The following is a 24,871-nucleotide window of genomic DNA, read 5'->3' as shown; positions in this document are numbered from 1 at the left end:
TAAATGTGATTGAAAGTCGTATTTGTCATGTAAACCTTTTGATCGAAATCCTATTCTTTTGTAAAAAGAAATAACTTATGCATTTAGAGGCCTCCCAATCTTAAATCCTTGGTAGAAAAAGAATACTTTTATGTATAAATGTTACACTTACTTACTTAAATTAGGAATTTAACGTGCGCTCTCCGACAAATGCGTATTTCGTGCACGGGTCTGCCAGGTCATTTGGTGTTTGGTCGATAGGGGTATGTCCGAAAAGGTGAGGCAACCTAGGGGGGTGGGGGGGTGGGGGGGGGGGGGGGGGGGGTTGGGGTGTGGGGTGGGGGGGGCTTTTAGGGTTGCTTACTTAATTTGGAGAACAAATTTGGAATTTTGAAAAATGCCATACAAAAGCTGGAAGGTGGACTAAAGGTAGTTTATTGGGTTGTTGTTGGCTTGTTTGCTGTACTTTTATTTTTTTTATTTTAAATGCGGCCAAGTAGGTCTGTTTTGATTAGATATATGCCTGGTGCTTTAAATGTTAGGGGGTTAAGTACCATTGCTAGTACCGTTGATAGTGTCATTTGATTGTTGCAATTTAATGTGGATTGGAGTGTTGTTCTGTGTTGCTGGTAATGTGTGCAATATAATGTTATGGTGGATTGGTAATATCGGAGATTTAACGTGCGCTTTCCGCGTGTAATAATTACACTATAGCATATCTAGCACACGGGGTTGCACTTATACTACTGGGGGAAAAAAAGTGTAATGAATAAATAAAGAAGTGCAACCCAAAGATATAAACTATACAGGCCTAGTCTAAAAAAGTCTTGAGGGAGGAGTGGCCAACCCGGGAAGCCAACAGGGGCTCCAGGATGGCAACCAGCTCCCTCGGCAGTGACTTTGAAAGGTCTCTCATAGTATGAGCATGAGGTAGCGAACTTTGGAGGACACGTCTGTCCAAGCCAAGTGTGTGAATGCTACATGTTGAGGCGGTTTGGTGTTTTTTAATTTGGTGTAGGTGGGAGTTTAACTTAGTATGGCCTGTTTGTAGTTTAGTTATTACTCTGTCATTTTTTTTGGTTTTATGATGGATTTTTGTTTTTTTGAGTGGATTTTGTAGCAGGTGTTTTAGTTTGCAATCAGTTTTCTGATAGTTATTTTGCCACTTTGGGAAGATTTTTTTCCTTTGTGATACTTTTAATTTCGTTTTTTTATATTGTTAGGTTGATGCTTACTTCTTCTAATATTATTGCTGATTCGGCTGCTTTTTCTCTTGCCAAACACTCCAACATGGGCAGAGATCCAAACTATTTCTATGTCTTTACCTAGTTTATGTAAATTGTTGGCGCTTTTAATTATCTGTTGTATTAGTTTTGGGCGTTTTTTGTCTTTCTGTTTTTTATGGCCTGGAGCCCACTTAATGAGTCTGGAAGGATTAGGGTTTTTTGTGTCTATTTATTTTATCACTGTGCAGGGCTGTTACTATTCCCCTTAATTAGGCTGTGAAAATTGAGTGATTATTTGGGAGCCTACATGATTGTGTTTCCTTTTTGGGTTTGGTGATATGGATGCCGAATCCTGTGCATTCTGAGTAAATGTGACACCAATTTGGCCATTTTTCGTGAATGCATTCTAATGTGATGGATTTAGCGGTATTTGGATCAGTTTCTTAATTTAGTCTGGTGGAGAGAAATATGTTGATTCTTGGGGTTTGGAGTTTGGGTGTGAAGGTGTAATTTGGGGCTGTGTTTAACTATAAATTATTTAGGTTGTGTGTATCTAGGTAATTTATTATGCATTGAGAGATTGGCGTTAATTGAGGGTTTTTGCAAGCTAGAGCTGAGTCTTGGGCTTATGTTAGTTTTAAGGATCTGTTGGATTTGTTGGTTTTGTTGGGTTGAGGCCGAGTAATTAATTGTTAGATGTTCTTGGCGTAGATTCAGGGGTATTTCGCCTGTTAGTGCCTGTAGCGATATGTGCGGTGTGCCATGATAAGTGTGTGTGATTATCTTGAGTGCTTGATATTGAATTGAGTTTAGTTTATCGCTTAATAAGGAGGTGTTGTATATTTGGTATACATAGTCTATTTTTTTATCTAATTAGTGATTTGTAAAGTGATAGTAGGGTCTCCTTGGAGGCCCACCAGCTGGAACCTGTCAGGCAGCGTAGTGTGCTTAGGTCTTCAGTGCATCTATTTGTTAGGTTTTTAATGTGAGCACCCCAGGTGAGGTGTTGATCAAAGATTAGTCCAAGGAATTTGGTTTCTTTTTGGAATTGTATGGTTTTTTGTTTAGTTGTAGTTTGGGTGTGTTTGCACGCATATTTCTGTGTTTGAATACTATCCCTGTGGGTTTTTCGGCATTTAGTGAGAAACCCCATATTTGAATTTTATTTAATGCATTCTGCAGTAACTTTTGAACCATATTTATGCTTCTGGTGTGAACGCAGAGAGCTCCATCATCAGTGTATTTGGAAGTTTGAATTTTATTGGGTAGATGAATCTTAGAACAGTTACTCATATAGTACATGTACTTACATCGGAGGTACCACTTAGTTATCGTACATTAACATATGCACATGTACATGTTTTTGCAAGAAAAACACCTTTCTGCACCCAAATTTGAGTTAATACCATTAATGTTTGGTTTCATAGTTCAGACATCGTCTTACATTACACTAATTTGATTATTCGATCACACTGAATTTAAATTGAGAAATGTTTTAGCTTAACTACAAATCTTGTGTCTCATTAAGTGTGAAATTAATCCAAATTACACCTCTACTCAGCTTGCTTAATTGCCCCTTGTGTTATTGCAATCAAGTAGGTGTTGCATAATCAATCAATCATTTGCCCTTAGTTAGCTGCCCCGAGCTTTTAGTGGTAGTTAATAGCCTACCATTTTATTGGTAACTTATGTATTTGTTGAGGCTCATCAACAAAACCAAAATGTTGTCTTTTTAACTTCCGTTAACATGTCAGTCCTTAAATGATTCCGGTATACTTTTGTAAGCCATGATAGTGTAGTTTCCCTCACAAGTACGAAATCAAGTCATAACATATCGTCAATATTGCTATGAAAATTACTATTCTATAAAAACATAACATCACTGGCAACTGACAAACATTAGCAGGATTAGAATTAAAAAAAATAATTAAACACAGTATGACGTGATGATGTGTAAGCATACAGAAAAACCTAGATAGGTAACCCTACACAACTTACTTCAGTTTCTGTACTGTACTTGTTTTTTTTTCTTTTACATCCTGCGTATCATTCCACCTGTCGGATCGACTTGGCCCGGGTGTTTAAAAATTTTAATTGACAGCGTCTTTTGACCATCACGACAAATATACTGAGTGGTCCAAGTCAGGTTCAGGACAAGTGTGTTATCACAGTACAAGCTTTGTCGGAAGTGGCTCCTCGGAAATGCAGCATGTATTCTAGCGGTATGGCAGATTACAACTTTCTCAGATAATCCTGTTTTCCTAAACACACACATATAAATAGAAACATTAAGCAGGGTTGAGAGAGAATTTTATCTTGAAATCCAAAGTGTCTCACCTAACCTTCTCCAAGTGTTAACCTTTAAACGTGACGGGGTAGCTCACTGACATCCTATTCCAAATATCACGATCTGACAATGACTGTAGTACTTTTTGGTGACTCTTTGGTCAAATATCTTGGATGGCATAGTGACAAGATCTCTGTCAGGAGCCAAGGTGGCTGACATTCCCAATCTTCTCTGGGACATTGAGAGGTTTAAGGTATATATCATATCTTTTAGCAGTTAAAGGAAGTAACATCGCACATTATGAGGACTGTTTCACGCACGTAGTAATGAATAATCAGTCATAATAAGCTCACCACAATGATAATTGAAACCGGTTTTGATGGTAGATACAGACACATCTGAAGTGACCGTTACTTTAACATTACAGTCCGTCATTGTCCATGTTGGCTTACATACCCGCGCAAGTCTTGGACGACTTCACCAAACTGCTCGGCTGATTAAGGGAACAGAACCCACGGTATGTCATCATCTCCTGTCATACACTATCCAATATTTGTTTGTAAATTACCAGCTCTTAAGGTGACTTTGCAATGCACCGTGACACATAGTCCATAACATTGTCAGATGACAACATATTACAATAGGTTCGTCCGATGTGTTTGACTTGACCGGCAACGGTACTGTTTTGGGTGTGAATAACGTCTAAGATATTTATGTTTGTACAGAGCTGTGGTATTCCTTTCCGGAGTCACTTCGAGATATCAGAACCGATGGCATCATGGCCAGGGAATTTCAAACCATGATGCCCTGAACAAGAAGATCTACGCCCTAAACGAAGATCTATAAAAACCTTTCTGAACCGGATCGACTAACATAGTAGGACACCCTGAATTCATGTCAACCGGCACAGTGACAAAGGACTTTGTTTTCTGTAAATACTGCAATCTGAGACACTATAAAGTGGTATATAGGTAGATATTATACTAGGTTATAGACGTGAATCCATTTGATGTTACATCTGTGAGGTTTAAGTTGATTTTGACAGCCCAGGCCAAGTCGGACCGAACACTTTTGATAGAGATATTTCTTAAGAAAATACAGTAAAAGTGCTTGACTTTAATGGACAAGTTTTCTTTAAATGCGATGTACTGTGACATTATAAAGTGGTATATAGGTAGAAATAATACTAATCTATAGACTTCAACACATTTAAAGATACATCTGTGTGTTTAAAGGTGATTTTGATAGCCCGGGCCAAGTCGGACCCAACACAAGCCAAACACTTCTGATAGAGACTATGTTGAGAATGTAGAGGGAAAAGGGCTTCACTCTGAGCACCTTGTTTTCTTTATATACGATGGACTCTTGACATTATAAAGTGGTATATAGATAGATAGAATACTAATCTATAGATGTAAATACATTTAATGATACATCTATGTGTTTAAAGGTGATTTTGACAGCCCTGGGCAAGTCGGACCCAACACAAGCCAAACACTTTTGATAGTGACTATGTTCAGCACCTTGTTTTTCCGCGATCTGAGACACTGTAAAGTGGTATATAGGTAGATATTAAACTAGTTTATAGATGTGAATACATGTCATGTTACATCTGTGATGTTTAAGTTGATTTTGACAGCCCGGGCCAAGTCAGATCCAACACACAAAACCCACAGCTTACTGCGCCTATAGCGTGTATGATAGATGGGTCTTTCTCGAGATTCGCATAAATACATGCGATTTTCTGCCGGGATAGGAAGAAACATACTAGCTACAACTGTGTTTTGTTGTAACATAGCCGAACCTATTGTTTTATCCCTGGTAGCTCCCAGTCTAGTCTTTTAATTTCTTCGTCAATTATGTTATCAATTTTTTCAGTGGTATAATTTTCCCCAGAATATTGGGAACATTTTCCACTGGCTACCAAAGCTGCGAGTCTTTCTCTATGTTTATCTTAAGATTTATCTACCATAGGTTCTGGCTCATCTTGGTGCAGTTGTTCGATAAGTTCGTCGCATTCCATAATGTAATACCTTAGGAGATATTTAAGTCTAACATAATAAAATATTGCATATCCAATACAGTCTGAAAAAATAAACTATTGTGAAAAAATGATTATTTCAAACCACATAATTACATAAAAACCGCTAATGTTCAATTTATCGTAGTTTGCTTAATTTTGCTATATTGGCTAAATTTTGCTTATATTTGCTATAATTTTGCAAAATTTTGCCATAACTGCTATATTTTGCTAAGCAGTTGCTAAGCTGTTGCTAAAATTTGCTAAACAGTTGCTATATTTTGCTAAGCAGTTGCTATATTTTGCTCAGCAGTTGCTAAAATTTGCTAAACAGTTGCTATTATTTTGGTAAGCAATTGCATAAGCAGCTGATTGATTGGTTTTCTGACTTTATCTCGTTTGAGCTTGGTAGAACATCATTTTCGCGTAGACATTCCTCAAATGAATCACGGTCTTTGCAATGAAACAGGGCTAGCCATTTGGTCTGCTCTCTGAGATCTTTCAGGACAGAGTTGTATTTTTGAGTAAGTACCTAAACGCTATGCTCCATATGCCGTCCGGACAATGCTAAATATGAAAGCATATCTTTCTTTTTTGATTAGTTCTTTACTCACACTGAAATCGTCTATTATGAAAAGTGTTGATTCTCCTTTGTAATTTTTCATGACATACTCTTGTCTTGTAAACGATCTCCCAGATCAACTTTGCACACCCCGGGATCATCCATTACCCAATCTCTCGATGTATGTTTTATTAACGTTTATAGTCGGGCACATGATAATAATATGGGCAAAAACAACCCAATAATTTAAATGTCCCGACTTTGTAAAATATCTAGAATAAAAGCTTTTTTTCCGCAACCCATTTGCCCGCCGATAATAGCACAGTGCGGTTCTTTAGGTAAAAGATTATTAATAGATTACTTGCATGATTCTTCCATTCTGTATATTAGGTTGCGCATCCATAATCACGTACAAATATATGTTCAATTTACCAGCCGCTTCGAAGAGCTTCTTTATCTGCATAGTAACACACTCACTGGTATTTTCTATTCTAAGCCCACTACCGTGTAGTTGGTCATCGTCTGTGGTTTGCATATCGAGCCATAGTGCATACTTCGTGGTAAGGAATTCAGCCATCGATACATCCCAGAGAGACAGATCTTTCACGACCGCTTTAACTTCTGGGCTTCGTTTTATAGAAGGGAGTTTTTAATCTCATCCCACTGTTGATATGCTCGCATGCCTTGACTATATAGTTGATTAGGCACACCCTCGATAGTCAATTCTACTTTTGTAACCTTGGGGTTGTAGAATGCCTTGCAATGTCTTGCAAATGGTTCAGAGGGGTCCTGGAAGAACATTAAAATACCCTTCAATGATTGATATTCCACATGGAATCTCTTTTGTTTGTGGTGATCTTTCGGTGTCAAAGCATGCGATCGTACAAAATGGCTAAACTTCCGATATACTAGTCACGAATTTGTCTGGCTAATTCAGGATCTGTTTTCATATCATATTCCAGTGAGATATTGTCAATAGAATGGCTAGCATCTTCAGTAGCTTTGATTACTCTGCCCTAGTCATTAAAAGTGAGTTTGTATTCTAACCTATCGCCTAGGGATGCTTGATAAAAGGGCATGTGACTATTTAGTAATTCAAAGTAGAGTGGAATATAGAATCGGTTACCTCATGCATCAGCAACAGCCTTATCTTCTACGATGGTATTATCGCCAGTAGAAGCACCCAAACGCAGTCTCAATGTGTTCTGATTACAAATACCTTGGTACTGTAAGTTTTCCCGTTGTTTAGCCGTTCTCCAGAGATCCATGTAACAGAAGTATACATCGCTGTCGTCAATACTCAAAACCTCATTGCTGCTTATTGTAATCACGATTTTCTTCGACCTATGTTCTGAACGAGCTCCCTGGCAGTGTCAGTAGAAGTCAAACTAATTGTAAATGATAGTCGGGAAGTTCCTGGAACTAACACATCGTGAGCTCTGAGATTAGGAAAGCGAACCAGAAGTGTTTGATTCTGATAAATGGTACTCGGGTTATTAGTTATAGTTACCGACTGACGAATTGCTTTGACACCTAATGGATCCCAAAGTCTACGCTGTGGATTGAACTTGCGTGCGTATTGTGAAGACATTGTTTATATTGAAATTATGTAACCTTATGTTTAATATAAAAATGGATGATTTTAATCAAGATAACCTAACTGATACTAGTACAATCAAAGAGGATACTGATGAAACTAGCTTTGGTGGCATGAATCTTAACAATGAACTTTTGAAATCAACCGTTAATGATTATTACGATGACATAAAAGAAGACAAAAAATATGTTACCCGAATTGGACGTGACTATGCAAAGTTTACAATAGATATAAAGGAATATTGTGACTGGTGTCTTTCTGCGAAGACTACTAAGGTTCCTCAGACTGGGCGTACTTAACTTGGTGCCATAGATAAAGATAATTTGGAAGAACACGCTAAGCAGGCCTCGGATGGCCTTGGAGAAATCTTGGATACCTACTACGATAATTCCACATTACAAGTACCATCCTTTGAGTACAATATAAGGGATGTACTAGGCCTTGACAAGACAATGCAAACAAAGCGGGAGAACTCATCAATAATATAGCCAAGCTATCTGAACTCGACAAGCATATAGCTTATGAGAAAACAAAACTTGGACAGGCGGACGATGAATTCAGTAGACGCTGCATAACTTAGAAGAAGAAAGTTCAGCCTCGAAGCTGCTTCCAGTAATAGAAACGCACTTTGTTCCCAAATCAGTCGAATTCGAGAAACTATTGATCAAGTCCTGACTACCGATGATACTACACTGGCCGATAAAATTAAAACATTTTTCAGAGAACAGGGGATAACCATTGCCAGTATTTTAACCACATTGGGATTTATTATTTAGACTTTGACTCTTGCATTAACCGGTGGTGGTGGACCGCCCACACCGCCCACACCGCCCACACCGCCTACACCTCCTAGTGGTAAAACTGGTGTAAAAGAGTGGATAAAAAAGCAATTAAAAGCATTAAGAGAAGCATTAGGAAAGCTTGCTGGGAAAGCTGCATCTGCACTTCCCGGTATAATAGGGAGTATTGTTTCCTGGCTCTTGAATTGATTAGCTAAGACCGCCACTTGGCTTAGTCAAAACTTGTGGGCACTGATCGTAGCAATTGCCAGGCTGTTGTACTTTAAAGACTATTTATCCAAATCATGAGTAAACCAGCCTCGACTCTACCTACTATAAGCGCTGTTTTTTCATCAATGTCATTTATTTTTAGCTGTAATATGTGGCGGCACTTGTGACTGTACGTCAGTAGATGGCTGAGTTTTGGAAGAAATCTGTGGCTTGACTATTCCCGTTTCACCCGTTTTTGTTAGCGTTATTAATTCGGTGTTAATATCTGAATTTATACCTGTTTTTTGTTGATCAGTAGCAACCACAATTTTATTATTATAGCCGATCACTTGATCGATCTTAAGTTCCATATTATTCGGAGACATGTATAGTTCTGCCCCATAAATGTAGTCTACTTTGGATTGATCGTACTGTAATTCATCTTGATAACACTTTATAGAAGATAGTATGTCAACTGGTGAATTAATAGCATCCTCTACGTTTGTGACAAACTTTTTTTGCGCATCGAGCTCTGTCCCAGAACTGATTATTCCCGTTTGTGTTTGCGATTGTGCACCAAGAATTGCCCATACATAAGTTCTTATTGATTCATTAACTCATACAACTCCTGGGTTTGGAAAATTATTTTCTGTTTTATCATTAGGAAATTAATTCCAAGCGTTTGCAGTATCTTTTAATTACACACATTTTGTAACAATATCAATTAAACCACTCTTAAAACTCATAATAACTCCTCTCCAATCGTTACTCAAAAGTTCCCAGCTGTGATGCCAATTATGCGTTTTTAAATAAAGATCATGTATTCTTACATAAAGTTTGTTTGTCTGTAACAACCTAAATGGATTGAATGGTTTTTGGGGAATTTGTTTAACTAAATCATCACTTTCTTCTTGAACAGTTATTTGTCCATTGTACGGAACACCTAAACCATGGTTAAGTCCTTTAATACGCCAATCTTTACTCGTAGAAACAATAAATTCCTGACAAATACGCTCATACGCGAGCCTATTGTGCGGATCATTTGTGGAATTCCATGCTCGATCCTGTGGTAATGGGGCACTAGTTCCTTTAAGTATACGTCTAATCTGATAGTACTTCTGAAATGATAGAAACAGACTTATTCAGTTCAAATCCTGGGGCATAAAGAGATACACCACATCCTGTTGTGGCACACCATATGGCAAAGTTTAACTGATTCTGCCAAAATTGCATTGGATCGTCGAACCAATCATGCACCATTTTATCGCTAGTTGCCATGACCCTGTATTTTTCAAATATATCAGGGAAATGAACAAAAAATTTAGGACCAGAGGCACTTACTAGAATCGATTGGTTGGTAATAAAAGTTGATTTCATATTTAAGTTATGATATAGTATCTTTGTATATTTAATATTTCTGTTACACTCCCGGGAATAACAAATGGTCAGTCTATTCAACTGCTTCATACTATCGATAACACGGCTGGGCAACTTGAAGTCACTCTCTGCGATGTAACGTATTGCCCACGGTGGACCAATATAAGTGCTGCGAGAGAAAATAATAAGGTATTACTAATTGAAACCAATAATAGAACCAAAACTATCTTTATACATGATGGGTTTTACAGCGTATGCTCACTCAATGATGAAATTGTTAAGCCTTTGGGAGCTAGTCTCACACAAATTGTGTCGAATGAGATGCTGATTTTAGGCGCTGGAGAAAAGCATGTAAATATTTACAACTTAGCAGATACACTTGGATTACTGATTAAATATATAAACTGACGTCCAAAAGAATCTTTACCAACTGAATACAACAATAGTGTATGCAGAATATGTTAATCGTCTGTTAAATGTTTGCGAGATAACACGCGAAAAAGTGAAAAACATGTGCACCACGGACAACTGCAAATGCATGTGCGGGTAAGGGTATAAAACGATTGCAACAGCAAGTCAGAAATCCACAGTGATAAAAAAAACACAAAAGAAATGCCACGTGAACAAACCTTGGGTATGGTACAGATGGGAGCCACCCATGCCCATATTGCACGAACCTTCGGTTACTCCCGTGTTGCCGTTACCAACTTGATGCAACGTTACAGACAGACAGGGCAAACTGCTGACAGGCCAAGAACACCCAGGGTGACCACGCCCCATGATGACCGCTACTTGCGTACCTTGCACCTCCGAAATTGCTTCCTGACAATGACGTCATTGGCGACAAATGCCTTAGGTCACAGGGTTAGTCGACAGACAGTGGCCAGGAGACTCAGGGCTCATGGAATCAGGGCTTTTAGACCATACAGAGGACAGCTATTGACAGCGCAACATCATCGTCTGCTCTTGTGATGGGCCCGGACTGTACGACGTTAGCAATGACGTGACTGGCAGAGGGTTGTCTTCACTGACGAAAGTCGATTCTGTATGTTTAGGGCTGATTGAAGACAACATGTTTACACACGAGGGGGTGAACGAACGGCGGCGTGTTGCGTGCAGGAGGTCGTACCATATGGTGGAGGGAGTGTCATGGTGTGGGGAGGGATCTGTGGGCAGGAGAGGACACCGCTGGTCATCGTTGACGGAAACTTGACAGCTCTGCGTAACATGGATAACATTCTTCGTCCAGTTGTCCCACCATTTCTCCAACAGCAGCCATGTGCTGTCATTTATCAGCATAACAACGCTAGAGCCCATACAGCCAGAATTGTCACTAACTTCCTTGCAGCCAACAACGTCAATGACCTGCCGTGGCCTGCACACTCACCCGACATGTCCCCATAGAACGCCTCTGGGACTTTATAGATCGTCGTGTTCGACAACAACCACACTCTCCAGCCAACCGGCAAGATCTGATCTTGTCCCTCTAAGAAGAATGGCGTCAAAACCCACGTGACCTCATCAGACGACTGACTTTTTCTGTGCGTCGAAGGGGTTTTGCGTGTATTGAGGCATTTGGTGGTCACACACGCTACTAATGACTTGTAATTGAACGTGAGCGATTGTTTATGTACTCTGCCTATTGTCCATGATTCTGAAAGCTCGAGTTTTGTACCACACCAAACTTTGGGGAGCTCTGACGTCATTCTCGGTCGCGGCATGATTGTCATTTTCAGTGATTATGTTGATATATTGATCTGCTCAATACACTTTACTTCATGCATGTATGTTTTGTTGTTTTTGAGCAAGTGTGATTTCAAACTCTGGTAAAGTTTCTTTTGGACGTCAGTTTATTTCCCAACAGAACATTGCATGGAATTAAATTACCCGATTTATTTCCCTGTAAAGAATTGTGCATCCATCTTGATCAGATCAGTACAACAGATAATATTCAACTCGAAAGTCCGTCAACTCTGCTAAGAGCTATTCCAGTCAAAGATGAAAAATATAATAGCGGTAGAACAGAATCTTTCTCATCATTACAATATAAAAAATTAAAGCGGGGTATTATTTCAGACCTCAAAATTTCTGTATTAGATGTAAAACATCAACCTGTACATATAGGATACTTGAGTGTAACACCCCATATTATAAATAATGATTGATTCATCAGGCCCTGGAATGCATAACCTTAGACAATGTAATACAACTGCGCTTTCCGATCTTGGAGACACAGAAGGATTCGGTAAACCCAGTACTGATGGCAAGTTATATGCTTTACACTTACAAGATAATGTATACAAGCGGAAAGAAGTTGTATTCACAGCTAATCTAGGATTTAAGTGATGTTGACGTTAGTAGACACAATAAAACACTTCATACAATCTTACACGCAGCGATGATAATGAATGGACTATGGTCGAAGAAAAAATTGAGTTGCTTCTGAATATCATCATTGCCCCATCATATGTGATATCATTTAACTAAGATAATAAATAGTGGGATCGCACTCGGGGCTTATATCCCCTCAAAACGAAAGAGTGTGTTAGTCGCTCCCCTGCTAAAAAACCCAGGTCATCTGTTATTTAGTCGTCCATCATTAAAATGGTCACTTTGAATTTGGTTACTGAATTCAAGGATATAAAAAACTACTTGAATGCTATACCTGATCTTTCTACACTTATTATTGAAGTCTTGTTTGGAGATGCACCAGAAGATGCCTTCGAAATATTACCAGGTTTATCAATTAAATAGCTTAAGAAACACGAGGGTCAACGTTGTAGTATTATTTATATGGGAGTATCTTCCGTTGCAACCTTTGAGGGGGTCCAAGTTAATAAAGGTGAAAGCATTTCTCTTACTAAGATATTTATGCCATATAGTATACATTTAATAAGGTTGGTGTATACTCTCAAAACATTTAAGCAAGACCAATTAAAGACTATTATATGATATAATACCATACATTATGGGTTTATTTCCGGTGCTCAATGAAGCATCTGAAAAGATGGATACTGTTGATGGATTTCGATTACATCAAATAAGCGACATAAAACATTGAATAGAGAAGGAGAGGGAGTTGAGACTTGGATTGTATAAAAAGTATCACAGAGCTGTGAATGCTCTCAACAGAGTTGACACTGCGCTTGTAACGGCTAGCACGGGACTCGGCGTAGCTGGTGTTGGTTTATTATCAACTATAATCGCCGCACCTATCGTACTTGGCATGGAGTCTAAGGACTGGCAGGAATAGCGATAAAATTTATTTCTCATAAGTTGCAAAAGAAAGCATTAAAACATGATAATATTCAGATACTCGCCGAAGCAAAGTTGAACAGTATTGAGGATCATATTTCAACAGCAATGGCTGATTGTAAGATATCCGAGGAGGAGTTTTGTCTAGTGTTGTCAGATCTCACCAAATACAACGTAATGGAGTAGGAGATTTGATCAAATTCTCGTAAGACCAGTGGTATTAGCGAAGACAAGAAAAAAGTTTATAGAACAGGGGAGACAACAAAAGCATCAATTATTCCGTGCCAAAACCAAAGAACTGGTTGGAGATTAAAAATAGATTGTTTGATCAAATCTAAACGAATGCTTACATAAGTTTATAATAATGGAAAATTACCACAGGGTATATATTATATCAGTGATGGCAAACCAATCAAATAGGGTCATTAATTGTTTTTTTCCAATTTCGAGAATGTGTATACGTCTGGTCTCCTCGTAAAAGAACGAAGAACTTAGTAAAAATGTTGAATATCACATTGTTCAAAATAATGGTATGTGTATGAGTAAAAGTAATGGAGAATATTTTCATTACAATTTAGTTTAGTCTCATGACGATCGTTGAATCACATCATCTTTTTTAAATAAAAAATCCCTCTGTAGTAGCAGTATAGGTATACAAATCTGGCTCCAGTGGAAGTGAGCCAGAACTGTCATTGTCTATAAAAAATTATATCATAGAAGCATTGATAGTGTTCGAAAATGGTTCAGGTAGTGGTGAGCTAGAGCCCTTTTCTTTACAATTTAGCTTAGTCTCATGACGATTATTTGTGCGCATCATCATTTTCACATAAAAAAAATGCCCTCTGTAGTAGCAGTATAGGGGTATAAATCTGGCTCCAGTAGAAGTATTCCAGAATCCCAAATACTTATACTACTACCTCATACCAAAGTTATGAACACATAACAATTTGGCAGTCGAAAGACATGACCCTATTGCAACTCAAAAGGTTGCCGAAAGTTTGAAAGAGTGAGTGAGTGAGTGAGTGAGTTTGATTTTACGCCACTTTTAGCAATATTTCAGCAATATCACGGTCGGGGACACCAGAAATGGGCCTCACACATTATACCCATGTCGGGAATGAACCCGGGTCTTTGGCATGACAAGCAAACGCTTTAACCACTAGGCTACCCGACAGCCCCGAAAACGAGATGAGGATCTTATCATGTGTTGTTACAAAGTGAGTACATACCGATCACAAACGTTAGTCCGATGCCCAAGCCTTGAATGACATAACCAATGGCAGTCGCTGTGGCTCTTTCCTCGGGTGGGAACCAAACGGAGGCCAACTTGGCAATGCCACCCATAGCAACGGGGCCAGCAGCCCCATTTAACAGTTGCCCGCCGTTAGCAACCCTGAATTGATGGGAGATTGAGATTTGTGGAATAACAGCAGCATGAGTTGTTTGTCGGTACACAAGGATAGTGCGTGGGCAGAAGGATAGTGAGTACAGAAGGGTAGTGATTGTGCAGAAGGATAGTGAGTGTACAAAAGGATAGTGAGTGTACAGGAGAGTGAGTGGGCAAAAGGATAGTGAGTGTACCGTAGCATAGTGAGTGTACAGAAGGGTAGTGAGTGTACAAAAGCATAGTGAGTGTACAGAAGGGTAATTGCTGTGCAGAGAGATAGTGAGTGTACAAAAGGATAGTGAGTGTACCGTAGCATAGTGAGTGTACAGAAGGATAGTGAATGTACAGGAGAGTGAGTGGGCAAAAGGATAGTGAGTGTACCGTAGCATAGTGAGTGTACAGAAGGATAGTGAGTGTACAAAAGCATAGTGAGTGTACAGAAGGGTAGTGAGTGTACAGAAGGGTAGTGAGTGTACAGAAGGATAGTGAGTGTACAGAAGAAGAGTGAGTGTACAGAAGGACGTAGAGTATACAGAAGGATAGTGAGTGTACAGTAGGATAGTAAGTGCACATAAGGGTAGTGAGTGTACAGAAGGGTAGTGAGTGTACAGAAGGATAGTGAGTGTACAGAAGAAGAGTGAGTGTACAGAAGGACGTAGAGTATACAGAAGGATAGTGAGTGTACAGTAGGATAGTAAGTGTACATAAGGGTAGTGAGTGTACAGAAGGGTAGTGAGTGTACAGAAGGGTAGTGAATGTACAGAAGGATGGTGAGTATACAGAAGGATAGTGAGTGTACAGTAGGATAGTGAGTGTACATAAGGGTAGTGAGTGAACATAAGGGAAGTGAGTGTACAGAAGGATAGTGAGTGTAAAGACGGATAGTGAAAGATCAAAAGAATAGTGAGTGGACGGAAGGATAGTCAGTGTACAGAAGGACAGTGAGTATATAGAAGGATAGTGGGAGTACAGGATAGTGAGTATACAGAAGGATAGTTGAAGTACAGTAAGATAGTGAGTGTACCGAAGGGTAGTGAGTATACAAAAGGATAGTGATAGTGGAGAGGGATAGTGAGTGTACAGACGGATAGTGAAAGTACAGAAGGATAGTGAGTGGACAGAAGGATAGTGAGTGTAAAGATGGATAGTGAAAGTACAGAAGGATAGTGAATGTACAGAAGGACAGTGAGTATATTGAAGGATAGTGGGAATACAGGATAGTTAGTGTACAAAAGGATAGTGAGTGTATTGAAGGACATTGAGTATACAAAAAGATAGTGGGAGTACAGGATAGTGAGTGTGCAAAAGGATAGTGAGTACAGAAGGATAGTGAGTGTACAGAAAGGTCTCATGGATGGTATGTTGGATTTAGTATAGAGTATAACAGCAAAACACGTAAAGAAAACTTGTGCAGTGGTTGGTGTTGGTAACCATGGATACATTCTGTGGTGATGTGGTGATGTGAAGGGTGTTAAAGATGAGACAAGGAACAATGGTGAAGTGTGTTGAAAGTGGGACAAGGGAAAGTGGTGAAGTGTGTTGAAGGTGAGACAAGGAACAATGGTGAAGTGTGTTGAAAGTGGGACAAGGGAAAGTGGTGAAGTGTGTTGAAGGTGAGACAAGGAACAATGGTGAAGTGTGTTGAAAGTGGGACAAGGGAAAGTGGTGAAGTGTGTTGAAGGTGAGACAAGGAACAATGGTATGGAATCTGGTGTTGAAGGTGAGACAAGGGACAATGGTGAAGTGTGTTGAAGGTGAGACCAGGAACAATGGTGTGGAGTCTGGTGTTGAAGGTGAGACAAGGAACAATGGTTTGGAGTCTGGTGTTGAAGGTGCGACAAGGGGCATTGGTGAAGTGTTTTGAAGGTGCGACAAGGAATAATGGTGTGGAGTCTTTTGTTGAAGGTGAGACAAGGAACAATGGTGAAGTGTGTTGAAGGTGCGACAAGGAATAATGGTCTAGAGTCTGGCGTTGAAGGTGAGACAAGGAACTGTTGTGTGGTTTCTGATGTTGAAGGTGAGACAAGGAACTGTGATGAAGTGTGTTGGAGGTGAGACAAGAAACAATGGTCTGGAGTCTGGTGTGGAAGGTGAGACCAGGAACAATGGTGAAGTGTGTTGAAGGTGCGACAAGGGACAATGGTGAAGTGTGTTGAAGGTGCGACAAGGAATATTGGTGAAATGTGTTGAAGGTGTGACAATGGACAATGGTGAAGTGTGTTGAAGGTGAGACAAGGAACAGTGGAGTGGAGTCTGATGTTGAAGGTGGGACACGGGACAGCGGTCTGGCGTTTGGTGTTGAAGGTGAGACAGGGGACAGTGGTGAAGTGTGTTGAAGGTAAGACCAGGAACAATGGTGTGGAGTCTGATGTCGAAGGTGCGACAAGGAACAATGTGATGTGTGTTGAAGGTGAGACCAGGAACAATGGTGTGGTGTCTGATGTTGAAGGTGAGACAAGGAACTGTTGTGTGGTGTCTGATGTTGAAGGTGAGACAAGGAACTGTTGTGTGGTGTCTGATGTTGAAGGTGAGACAGGGAACAATGTTGAAATGTGTTGAAGGTGTGACAAGGGACAATGGTGAAGTGTGTTGAAGGTGTGACAAGGGACAATGGTGAAGTGCGTTGTAGGTGTGACAAGGGACAATGGTGAAGTGTGTTGAAGGTGAGACAAGGGACAATGGTGAAGTGTGTTGAAGGTGAGACAAGGAACTGTTGTGTGGAGTCTGATGTTGAAGGTGCGACAAGGAACTGTTGTGTGGTGTCTGATGTTGAAGGTGAGACAAGGAACAATGTTGAAATGTGTTGAAGGTGTGACAAGGGACAATGGTGAAATGTGTTGAAGGTGTGACAAGGGACAATGGTGAAGTGTGTTGAAGGTGTGACACGGGACAATGGTGAAGTGTGTTGAAGGTGTGACAAGGGACAATGGTGAAGTGTGTTGTAGGTGTGACAAGGGACAATGGTGAAGTGTGTTGAAGGTGAGACAAGGGACAATGGTGAAGTGTGTTGAAGGTGTGACAAGGGGCAATGGTGAAATGTGTTGAAGGTGTGAAACGGGACAATGGTGAAATGTGTTGAAGGTGTGACAAGGGACAATGGTGAAGTGTTGAAGGTGAGACAATGGACAATAGTGTGGTATCTGATGTTGAAGGTGAGACAAGGGACAATGGTGTGGTATCTGATGTTGAAGGTGAGACCAGGAACAATAGTGATGTGTGTTGAAGGTGAGACAGGGAACAGTGGTGTGGCGTCTGGTGTTGAAGGTGCGACAAGGAACAATAGTGATGCGTGTTGAAGGTGAGACCGGAAACAATGGTGTGGTGTCTGATGTTGAAGGTGCGACAGGGAACAGTGGCGTCTGATGTTGAAGGTGAGACAGGGAACAGTGGTGAAGTGTGTTGAAGGTGTGACAAGGAACATTGATGAAGTGTGTTGGTAAGACCAGGAAATGGTGTGGAGTCTGATGTTGAAGGTGCGACAAGGGACAATGGTGAAGTGTGTTGAAGGTGCAACAAGGAACTATTGTGTGGCGTCTGATGTTGAAGGTGAGACAGGGAACAATGGTGAAGTGTGTTGAAGGTGTGACAAGGAACATTGATGAAGTGTGTTGGTAAGACCAGGAAATGGTGTGGAGTCTGATGTTGAAGGTGCGACAAGGGTCAATGGTGAAGTGAGTTGAAGGTGAGACTTGGAACTGTTGTGTGGAGTCTGATGTTGCAAGTTCGAAAAGGAACGGTTGTGTTGTGTCTGAAGTGTGTTGAAGGTGCAACAAGGAACTATTGTGTGGCGTCTGATGTTGAAGGTGAGACAGGGAACAATGGTGAAGTGTGTTGAAGGTGAGACCAGGAACAATGGTGTGGAGTCTGATGTTGAAGGTGCGACAAGGTAAAATGGTGTCTGATGTTGAAGGTGAGACAAGGGAAAATGGTGTGGTGTCTGATGTTGAAGGTGAAACAAGGGACAATGGTGTGGTGTATGGTGTTGAAGGTGTGACAAGGGACAATGGTGAAGTGTGTTGAAGGTGTGACAAGGGACAATGGTGAAATGTGTTGAAGGTGTGACAAGGGACAATGGTGAAGTGTGTTGAAGGTGAGACCAGGAACAATGGTGAAATATTTGGAAGGTATGACAAGGGACAATGGTGAAGTGTGTTGATGGTGAGACCAGGAACAATGGTGTGGACTATGATGTTGAAGGTGAGACAAGGAACTGTGTTGTGGTGTCTGATCTTGAAGGTGCGACACCGAAATGTGAAATGTGAAATGTGTTGCAGGTGAGACTAGGAACAATGGTGTGCTGTCTGATGTTGAAGGTGCAACAAGGGACAATGGTGAAATGTGTTGAAGGTGCGACAAGGAAGAATGGTGTGGAGTCTGGTGTTGAAGGTGAGACATGGAACTGTGGTGAAATGTGTTCAAGGTGAGACCAGGAACAGTGGTGTGGAGTCTGATGTTAAAGGTGAGACAAGGGACAGTGGTGACGTGTGTTGAAGGTGAGAGAGGGAACAATGTTGTGGCGTCTGGTGTTGAAGGTGAGACAAGGAACTGTGGTGTGGTGTCTGTTGTTGAAGGTGCGACAAGGAACAATGGTGATGTGTGTTGAAGGTGAGAGAGAGAACAATGATTTTGTGTCTGCTGTTAAAGGTGCGACTGGGAACAGTGGTGTCTGATGTTGAAGGTGTGACAAGGAACAGTGGTGAAATGTGTTGCAGGTGAGGCCAGGAACAATGGTATGGTGTCTGATGTTGAAGGTGAGACAAGGGACAGTGGTGAAATGTTTTGAAGGTGAGACCAGGAACAATGGTATGGTGCAGGGTGTTGAAGGTGAGACAAGGAACTGTGGTGTGGTGTCTGATGTTAAAGGTGCGAAAAGGAACAATGGTAATGCGTGTTGAAGGTGAGACCGGGAACAATGGTGTGGTGTCGGGTGTTGAAGTTGACACAAGGAACTGTTGTGTGAAGGTGTGACACGGGACAATGGTGAAATGTGTTGAAGGTGTGACAAGGGACAATGGTGAAGTGTGTTGAAGGTGAGACCAGGAACAATGGTGTGGAGTCTGATGTTGAAGGTGAGACAGGGAACAGTTGTGAAGTGTGTTGAAGGTCAGACCAGGAACAATGGTGTGAAGTCTGATGTTGAAGGTGCAATAAGGGACAATGGTGTCTGGTGTTGAAGGTGCGACAAGGAACAATAGTGTGGTGTCTGGTGTTGAAGGTGAGACAAGGAACTGTTGTGTGGTGTCTGGTGATGAAGGTGAGACAAGGAACTGTCGTGTGGTGTCTGATGTTGAAGGTGACACAGGGAACAGTGGTGAAATGTGTTGAAGGTGAGACCAGGAACAATGGTGTGGTGTCTGATGTTGAAGGTGAGACAAGGAACTGTCGTTTGGTGTCTGATGTTGAAGGTGCGACAAGGAACTGTTGTGAAATGTGTTGAAGGTGAGACCAGGATCAATGGTGTGGTGTCTGATGTTGAAGGTGAGACAAGGGACAGTGGTGAAATGTGTTGAAGGTGAGACCAGGAACAATGGTGTTGTGTCGGTTGTTGAAGGTGACACAAGGAACTGTGGTGTGGAATCTGATGTTGAAGGTACAACAAGGAACTGTTGTGAAATGTGTTGAAGGTGAGACGAGGATCAATGGTGTGGTGTCTGATGTTGAAGTTGAGACAAGGAACAGTGGTGAAATGTGTTGCAGGTGAGGCCAGGAACAATGGTATGGTGTCTGATGTTGAAGGTGAGACAAGGGACAGTGGTGAAATGTTTTGAAGGTGAGACCAGGAACAATGGTATGGTGTAGGGTGTTGAAGGTGAGACAAGGAACTGTGGTGTGGTGTCTGATGTTAAAGGTGCGAAAAGGAACAATGGTAATGCGTGTTGAAGGTGAGACCGGGAACAATGGTGTGGTGTCGGGTGTTGAAGTTGACACAAGGAACTGTTGTGTGAAGGTGTGACACGGGACAATGGTGAAATGTGTTGAAGGTGTGACAAGGGACAATGGTGAAGTGTGTTGAAGGCGAGACCAGGAACAATGGTGTGGAGTCTGATGTTGAAGGTGGGACAAGGAACAGTTGTGAAATGTGTTGAAGGTGAGACCAGGATCAATGGTGTGGTGTCTGATGTTGAAGGTGCGACAAGGAACAGTGGTGAAGTGTGTTGGAGGTGAGACAAGGAACAGTGGCGAAGTGTGTTGAAGGTGAGACAAGGAACAATGGTGTGGATTCTCACCAGTGTAGAAGGTGAAACAAGGAACAATGGCGTACACGCGAAAGTGTTACTTACCAGGTGTAGGCCGGGGGTGTTCGTACCAGACAGCGGAGACCGGACCCTACAGCTATCAGCGCCATAGCAACCAGACACGACACCCTCAACCCTGGAACAGTCACTGGAGCTCTGGCCAACACACAAACTGACGACTGATACGAGTGGCGTTCAATAAGTTTTGCAACTTCAATATAAGACCAAATCGCAGAATATCTTTTGCACTTTTATTTTTCAGTATAATTTCCATTCACCTCAATACACGTATTCCATTTGTCCTTTAAGCTTTCAATACCACTTTTATAGACATCCGCAGATTGGCCCTTTAACCACGCCTCTGTGGCAGCCTTTATGTCCTCGTCATCCTGGAGGCGTCCTCCACGTAGGGCAGATTTCATTTGCTGGAACAGGAAATAGTCACTGGGGGCTAAGTCTGGGCTTTAGGGTGGGTGATTTAACTGTTCGAATCCACATTCACATATGGCAGCTTGTGCAATTCTCGAACCGGAGCGTTATCATGCAAGAGTAGAATACCACGTGTTAACATCCCACGGCGTTTCTGGAGAATAGATTTTCGCAATTCTTTCATTACATTAGCATAATACTGTCCATTGGTTGTAGTTTTGGGTGGCATGTAATCAATCAGTAATATGCCTCTTGCACCCCAAGATATGGTGGCCATTACCTTTGCCAACCGATGGTTGAGTGCGAAACGTACTCGGAGGCGGAGTATTGGGGTGCTTCCATTGCATGGATTCCAATTTAGTTTCTGGGTTCCAGTGGTGGATCCATGTTTCATCACCTGTCACTAGACGAGAAAGAAATCCGGCATCATCAGCAGTCTAGAGATCCAGGGAGTCTTGACTTTCAGTTCTCTGATGGCGGTCTTGAGATCTGAGGTTTCTCGATATCCATCTTGCAGATACCTTGGACATACAAAGATGCTCATGAATAATGGTTCCAATAGTTCCAACTGATATTTGGAATTCCCTAGAAAGTTTAGATACTTTCACTCGTCGGACAGACAAAATTTCTTCTTTCTATAGCAGCAATGGTTTCCGGTTGGGTGGCATCTGAAGGCCTGCCTGACCTTGGGTCATCGTCTGTGGACTCCCTACCCCTTTTAAACTGTAGAGACCAACGACAAACTGTGCAATAGTTAGGAGCATCCTTACCCATCACTTTACACATGCGATCATGGATTTCTTTTGCATCCCTCCTTGGTAAGGAACTTTATTACAGCGCGTTGTTCATGTTTGAGAGAATCCATGATTGTGACCACCCTTAGGTGAATGAAGCCATCACATCTAACTTATTGTTGTGTCTGGAACTTGTTATGACACGTGTCAACCTGATGTTATGACTAATGTCACACCTGCCACAAATTGACTTTGTTTGTGTAAAGACAAATGCCCAAGTTGCAAAACTTATTGAACGCCCCTCGTATAACTGATGACAACAGGTCTCCCCGTCACATGCATGTGGCCTGTGTCCTGCTTCGCATGAAGAAATACGATACGTCGGCAACATGCAGATCGGAACACATAGCGGAACACATGGGGAGAACATGCGAAACTTTTGAGATTAAACAGGACTACCGGCACAATATGTAACACGTTTTTATGTTTAAAAATATATTGTCATGTTTGAGCAATGTACCTTTGGTGTTTGGGCGGTCGGGTAGCCTAGTGGTTAAAGCGTTCGCTCATCGCGCCGAAGACCTGGGTTCCATTCCCGACAGGGGAACAATATGTGAAGCCCATTTCTGGTGTCCCCCCGACGTGATATTGCTGGAATAATGTGAAAAGCGGCGTAAAACTATACTCACTCACTCACCTTTGGTGTCCAGTATCCATGACCAGAGCGGCGCTGTGAGGATGTAGGCAATAGGACCCCAGTTGACAAACAGTGCAATAGTTCCATCAGTCCAGCCGAACACACGTTCACTCACTGCCGCTATTGGGCCCCACTGGTTCCACACTGCGGCCTGGAGGCAACTGAAGAGGGAGAAGAGGGCCAGGACCACCCACCGCCGTCTATACACATGCAGGTCCAACTGCTCCACCCTCTCAAAGCGAATCTGTGTGACGTTCTCGTCAAATGTTACTGACGACCTCCTTCTCCCAGACTGAGGCCATACACTCTCTTTATCACCTTTCTCCAGTTGAATTATTTCTTTCACATTTTGTTCATTTGGGTCACTGGTGACATTGTCATCTGTACTACGGGGCAATTCATTAGTGTATGTGACAACTGATTCCGTCATACTTGACTGAGGAACAAATATGATGGAAGTTCGTGTGAATTTACAGTCCAGACTGTGAAGGCTGTTTGTATTAACTACAGAAACATAACCTTGTGATCCATCCCTCGGTGTGCGGAAGCAACTGGGTGGTATTGAGTGTATCTCACCTATTGTATCTCATGCTCAAACACAGACGCTTTTCTCTTTGCATCATGTCCAACACTTGAGATGGATACACCGTGTTACTGTCACTAGCAGATATGCACAGCCTCATCCAGACGTTATTCTACGCTGTTGTTGGGTATATCTTTGTTTTACCTCTCCGAAGTTCACAAACTACGGAGTAATGCATCCCTGCATTGGTACGGTTTTTCCACTGGCTGTTGGGGGCAACATCTGTATGTGTTTACTTATGATATGATAAGCTCTACCCAACTACCATCCTATTTTACGACCTGAGCCTGTGTGTTCTGATGACCTGGCCTCGGGCCCTAGATTATTTCCAACTACCACTGACTTGAGTGTTCCTGGTAACCCGGCCCCAATGTCTGGCGTGTTCCTGGTGTGTTCCTGGTGATCCGGCCCCAATGTCTGGCGTGTTCCTGGTGTGTTCCTGGTAACCCAGCCCCAATGTCTGGCGTGTTCCTGGTGTGTTCCTGGTAACCCGGCCCCAATGTCTGGCGTGTTCCTGATAGCCCTGTCAACCTGACCCCCATTGTCTGGCGTGTTCCTGGTAACCCGGCCCCAATGTCTGGCGTGTTCCTGGTGTGTTCCTGGTAACCGGCCCCAATGTCTGGCGTGTTCCTAATAGCCCTGTCAACCTGGCCCCAATGTCTGATGTGTTCCTGGCGTGTTCCTGGTGTGTTCCTTGCTTGTTCCTGGTAGCCCGGCCCCATTGTCTGGTGTGTTCCTCTTAACCCTGTTAACCTGACCCCATTGTCTGGCGTGTTCCTCTTAACCCTGTTAACCTGACCCCCATTGTCTGGCGTGTTCCTCTTAACCCTGTTAACCTGACCCCATTGTCTGGCGTGTTCCTCTTAACCCTGTTAACCTGACCCCCATTGTCTGGCGTGTTCCTCTTAACCCTGTTAACCTGACCCCCATTGTCTGGTGTGTTCCTCTTAACCCTGTTAACCTGACCCCATTGTCTGGCGTGTTCCTCTTAACCCTGTTAACCTGACCCCCATTGTCTGGCGTGTTCCTCTTAACCCTGTTAACCTGACCCCCATTGTCTGGTGTGTTCCTCTTAACCCTGTTAACCTGACCCCCATTGTCTGGCGTGTTCCTCTTAACCCTGTTAACCTGACCCCCATTGTCTGGCGTGTTCCTGGTAACCCGGCCCCAATATCTGGCGTGTTCCTTGCGTGTTCCTGGTAACCTGACCCCATTGTCTGACGTGTTCCTGATAACCCTGTTAACCTGACCCCCATTGTCTGGCGTGTTCCTGATGTGTTCCTGGTAGCCCGGCCCCAATATCTGGCGTGTTCCTTGCGTTTTCCTGGTGACCCAGCCCAATTGTCTGGCGTGTTCCTTGCGTGTTCCTGTTGTGTTCCTTGCGTGTTCCTTGTAACCCGACCCCATTGTCTGGACCAGACACAGGGAGAGGCTGACATGCAATCACTCAGGTCACCGAGACTGACCCCTGGGTTCATTTAGTCTCTTTCGACTGGCATGGGTTACTGTGTAC

At 42.0% G+C, this 24,871-nt stretch overlaps 1 protein-coding gene across 1 annotated transcript in view; it reads right to left on the bottom strand.

Moving 5' to 3' along the window:
* The window catches only part of LOC139464204 (solute carrier family 49 member 4 homolog), a 51,637-nt gene extending 28,432 nt beyond the window's left edge, over positions 1-23,205 (bottom strand). The window contains exons 1-3 of the mRNA XM_071245726.1: positions 22,776-23,205; positions 20,961-21,051; positions 14,522-14,685 (exon numbers count right to left, since the gene is read on the bottom strand). Of these exons, the coding sequence (XP_071101827.1) occupies positions 14,522-14,685; positions 20,961-21,051; positions 22,776-23,205 (685 nt within the window). The remainder of the gene's footprint in view (positions 1-14,521; positions 14,686-20,960; positions 21,052-22,775) is intronic.
* Between the last annotated feature and the right edge of the window lie 1,666 nt (positions 23,206-24,871).

The sequence above is a fragment of the Haliotis cracherodii genome, unplaced genomic scaffold (assembly GCF_022045235.1).
Source record: "Haliotis cracherodii isolate W230 unplaced genomic scaffold, xgHalCrac1.p SCAF_17, whole genome shotgun sequence".
NCBI lineage: Eukaryota > Metazoa > Mollusca > Gastropoda > Lepetellida > Haliotidae > Haliotis > Haliotis cracherodii.
This window is presented reverse-complemented; position numbering and strand designations above follow the sequence as displayed.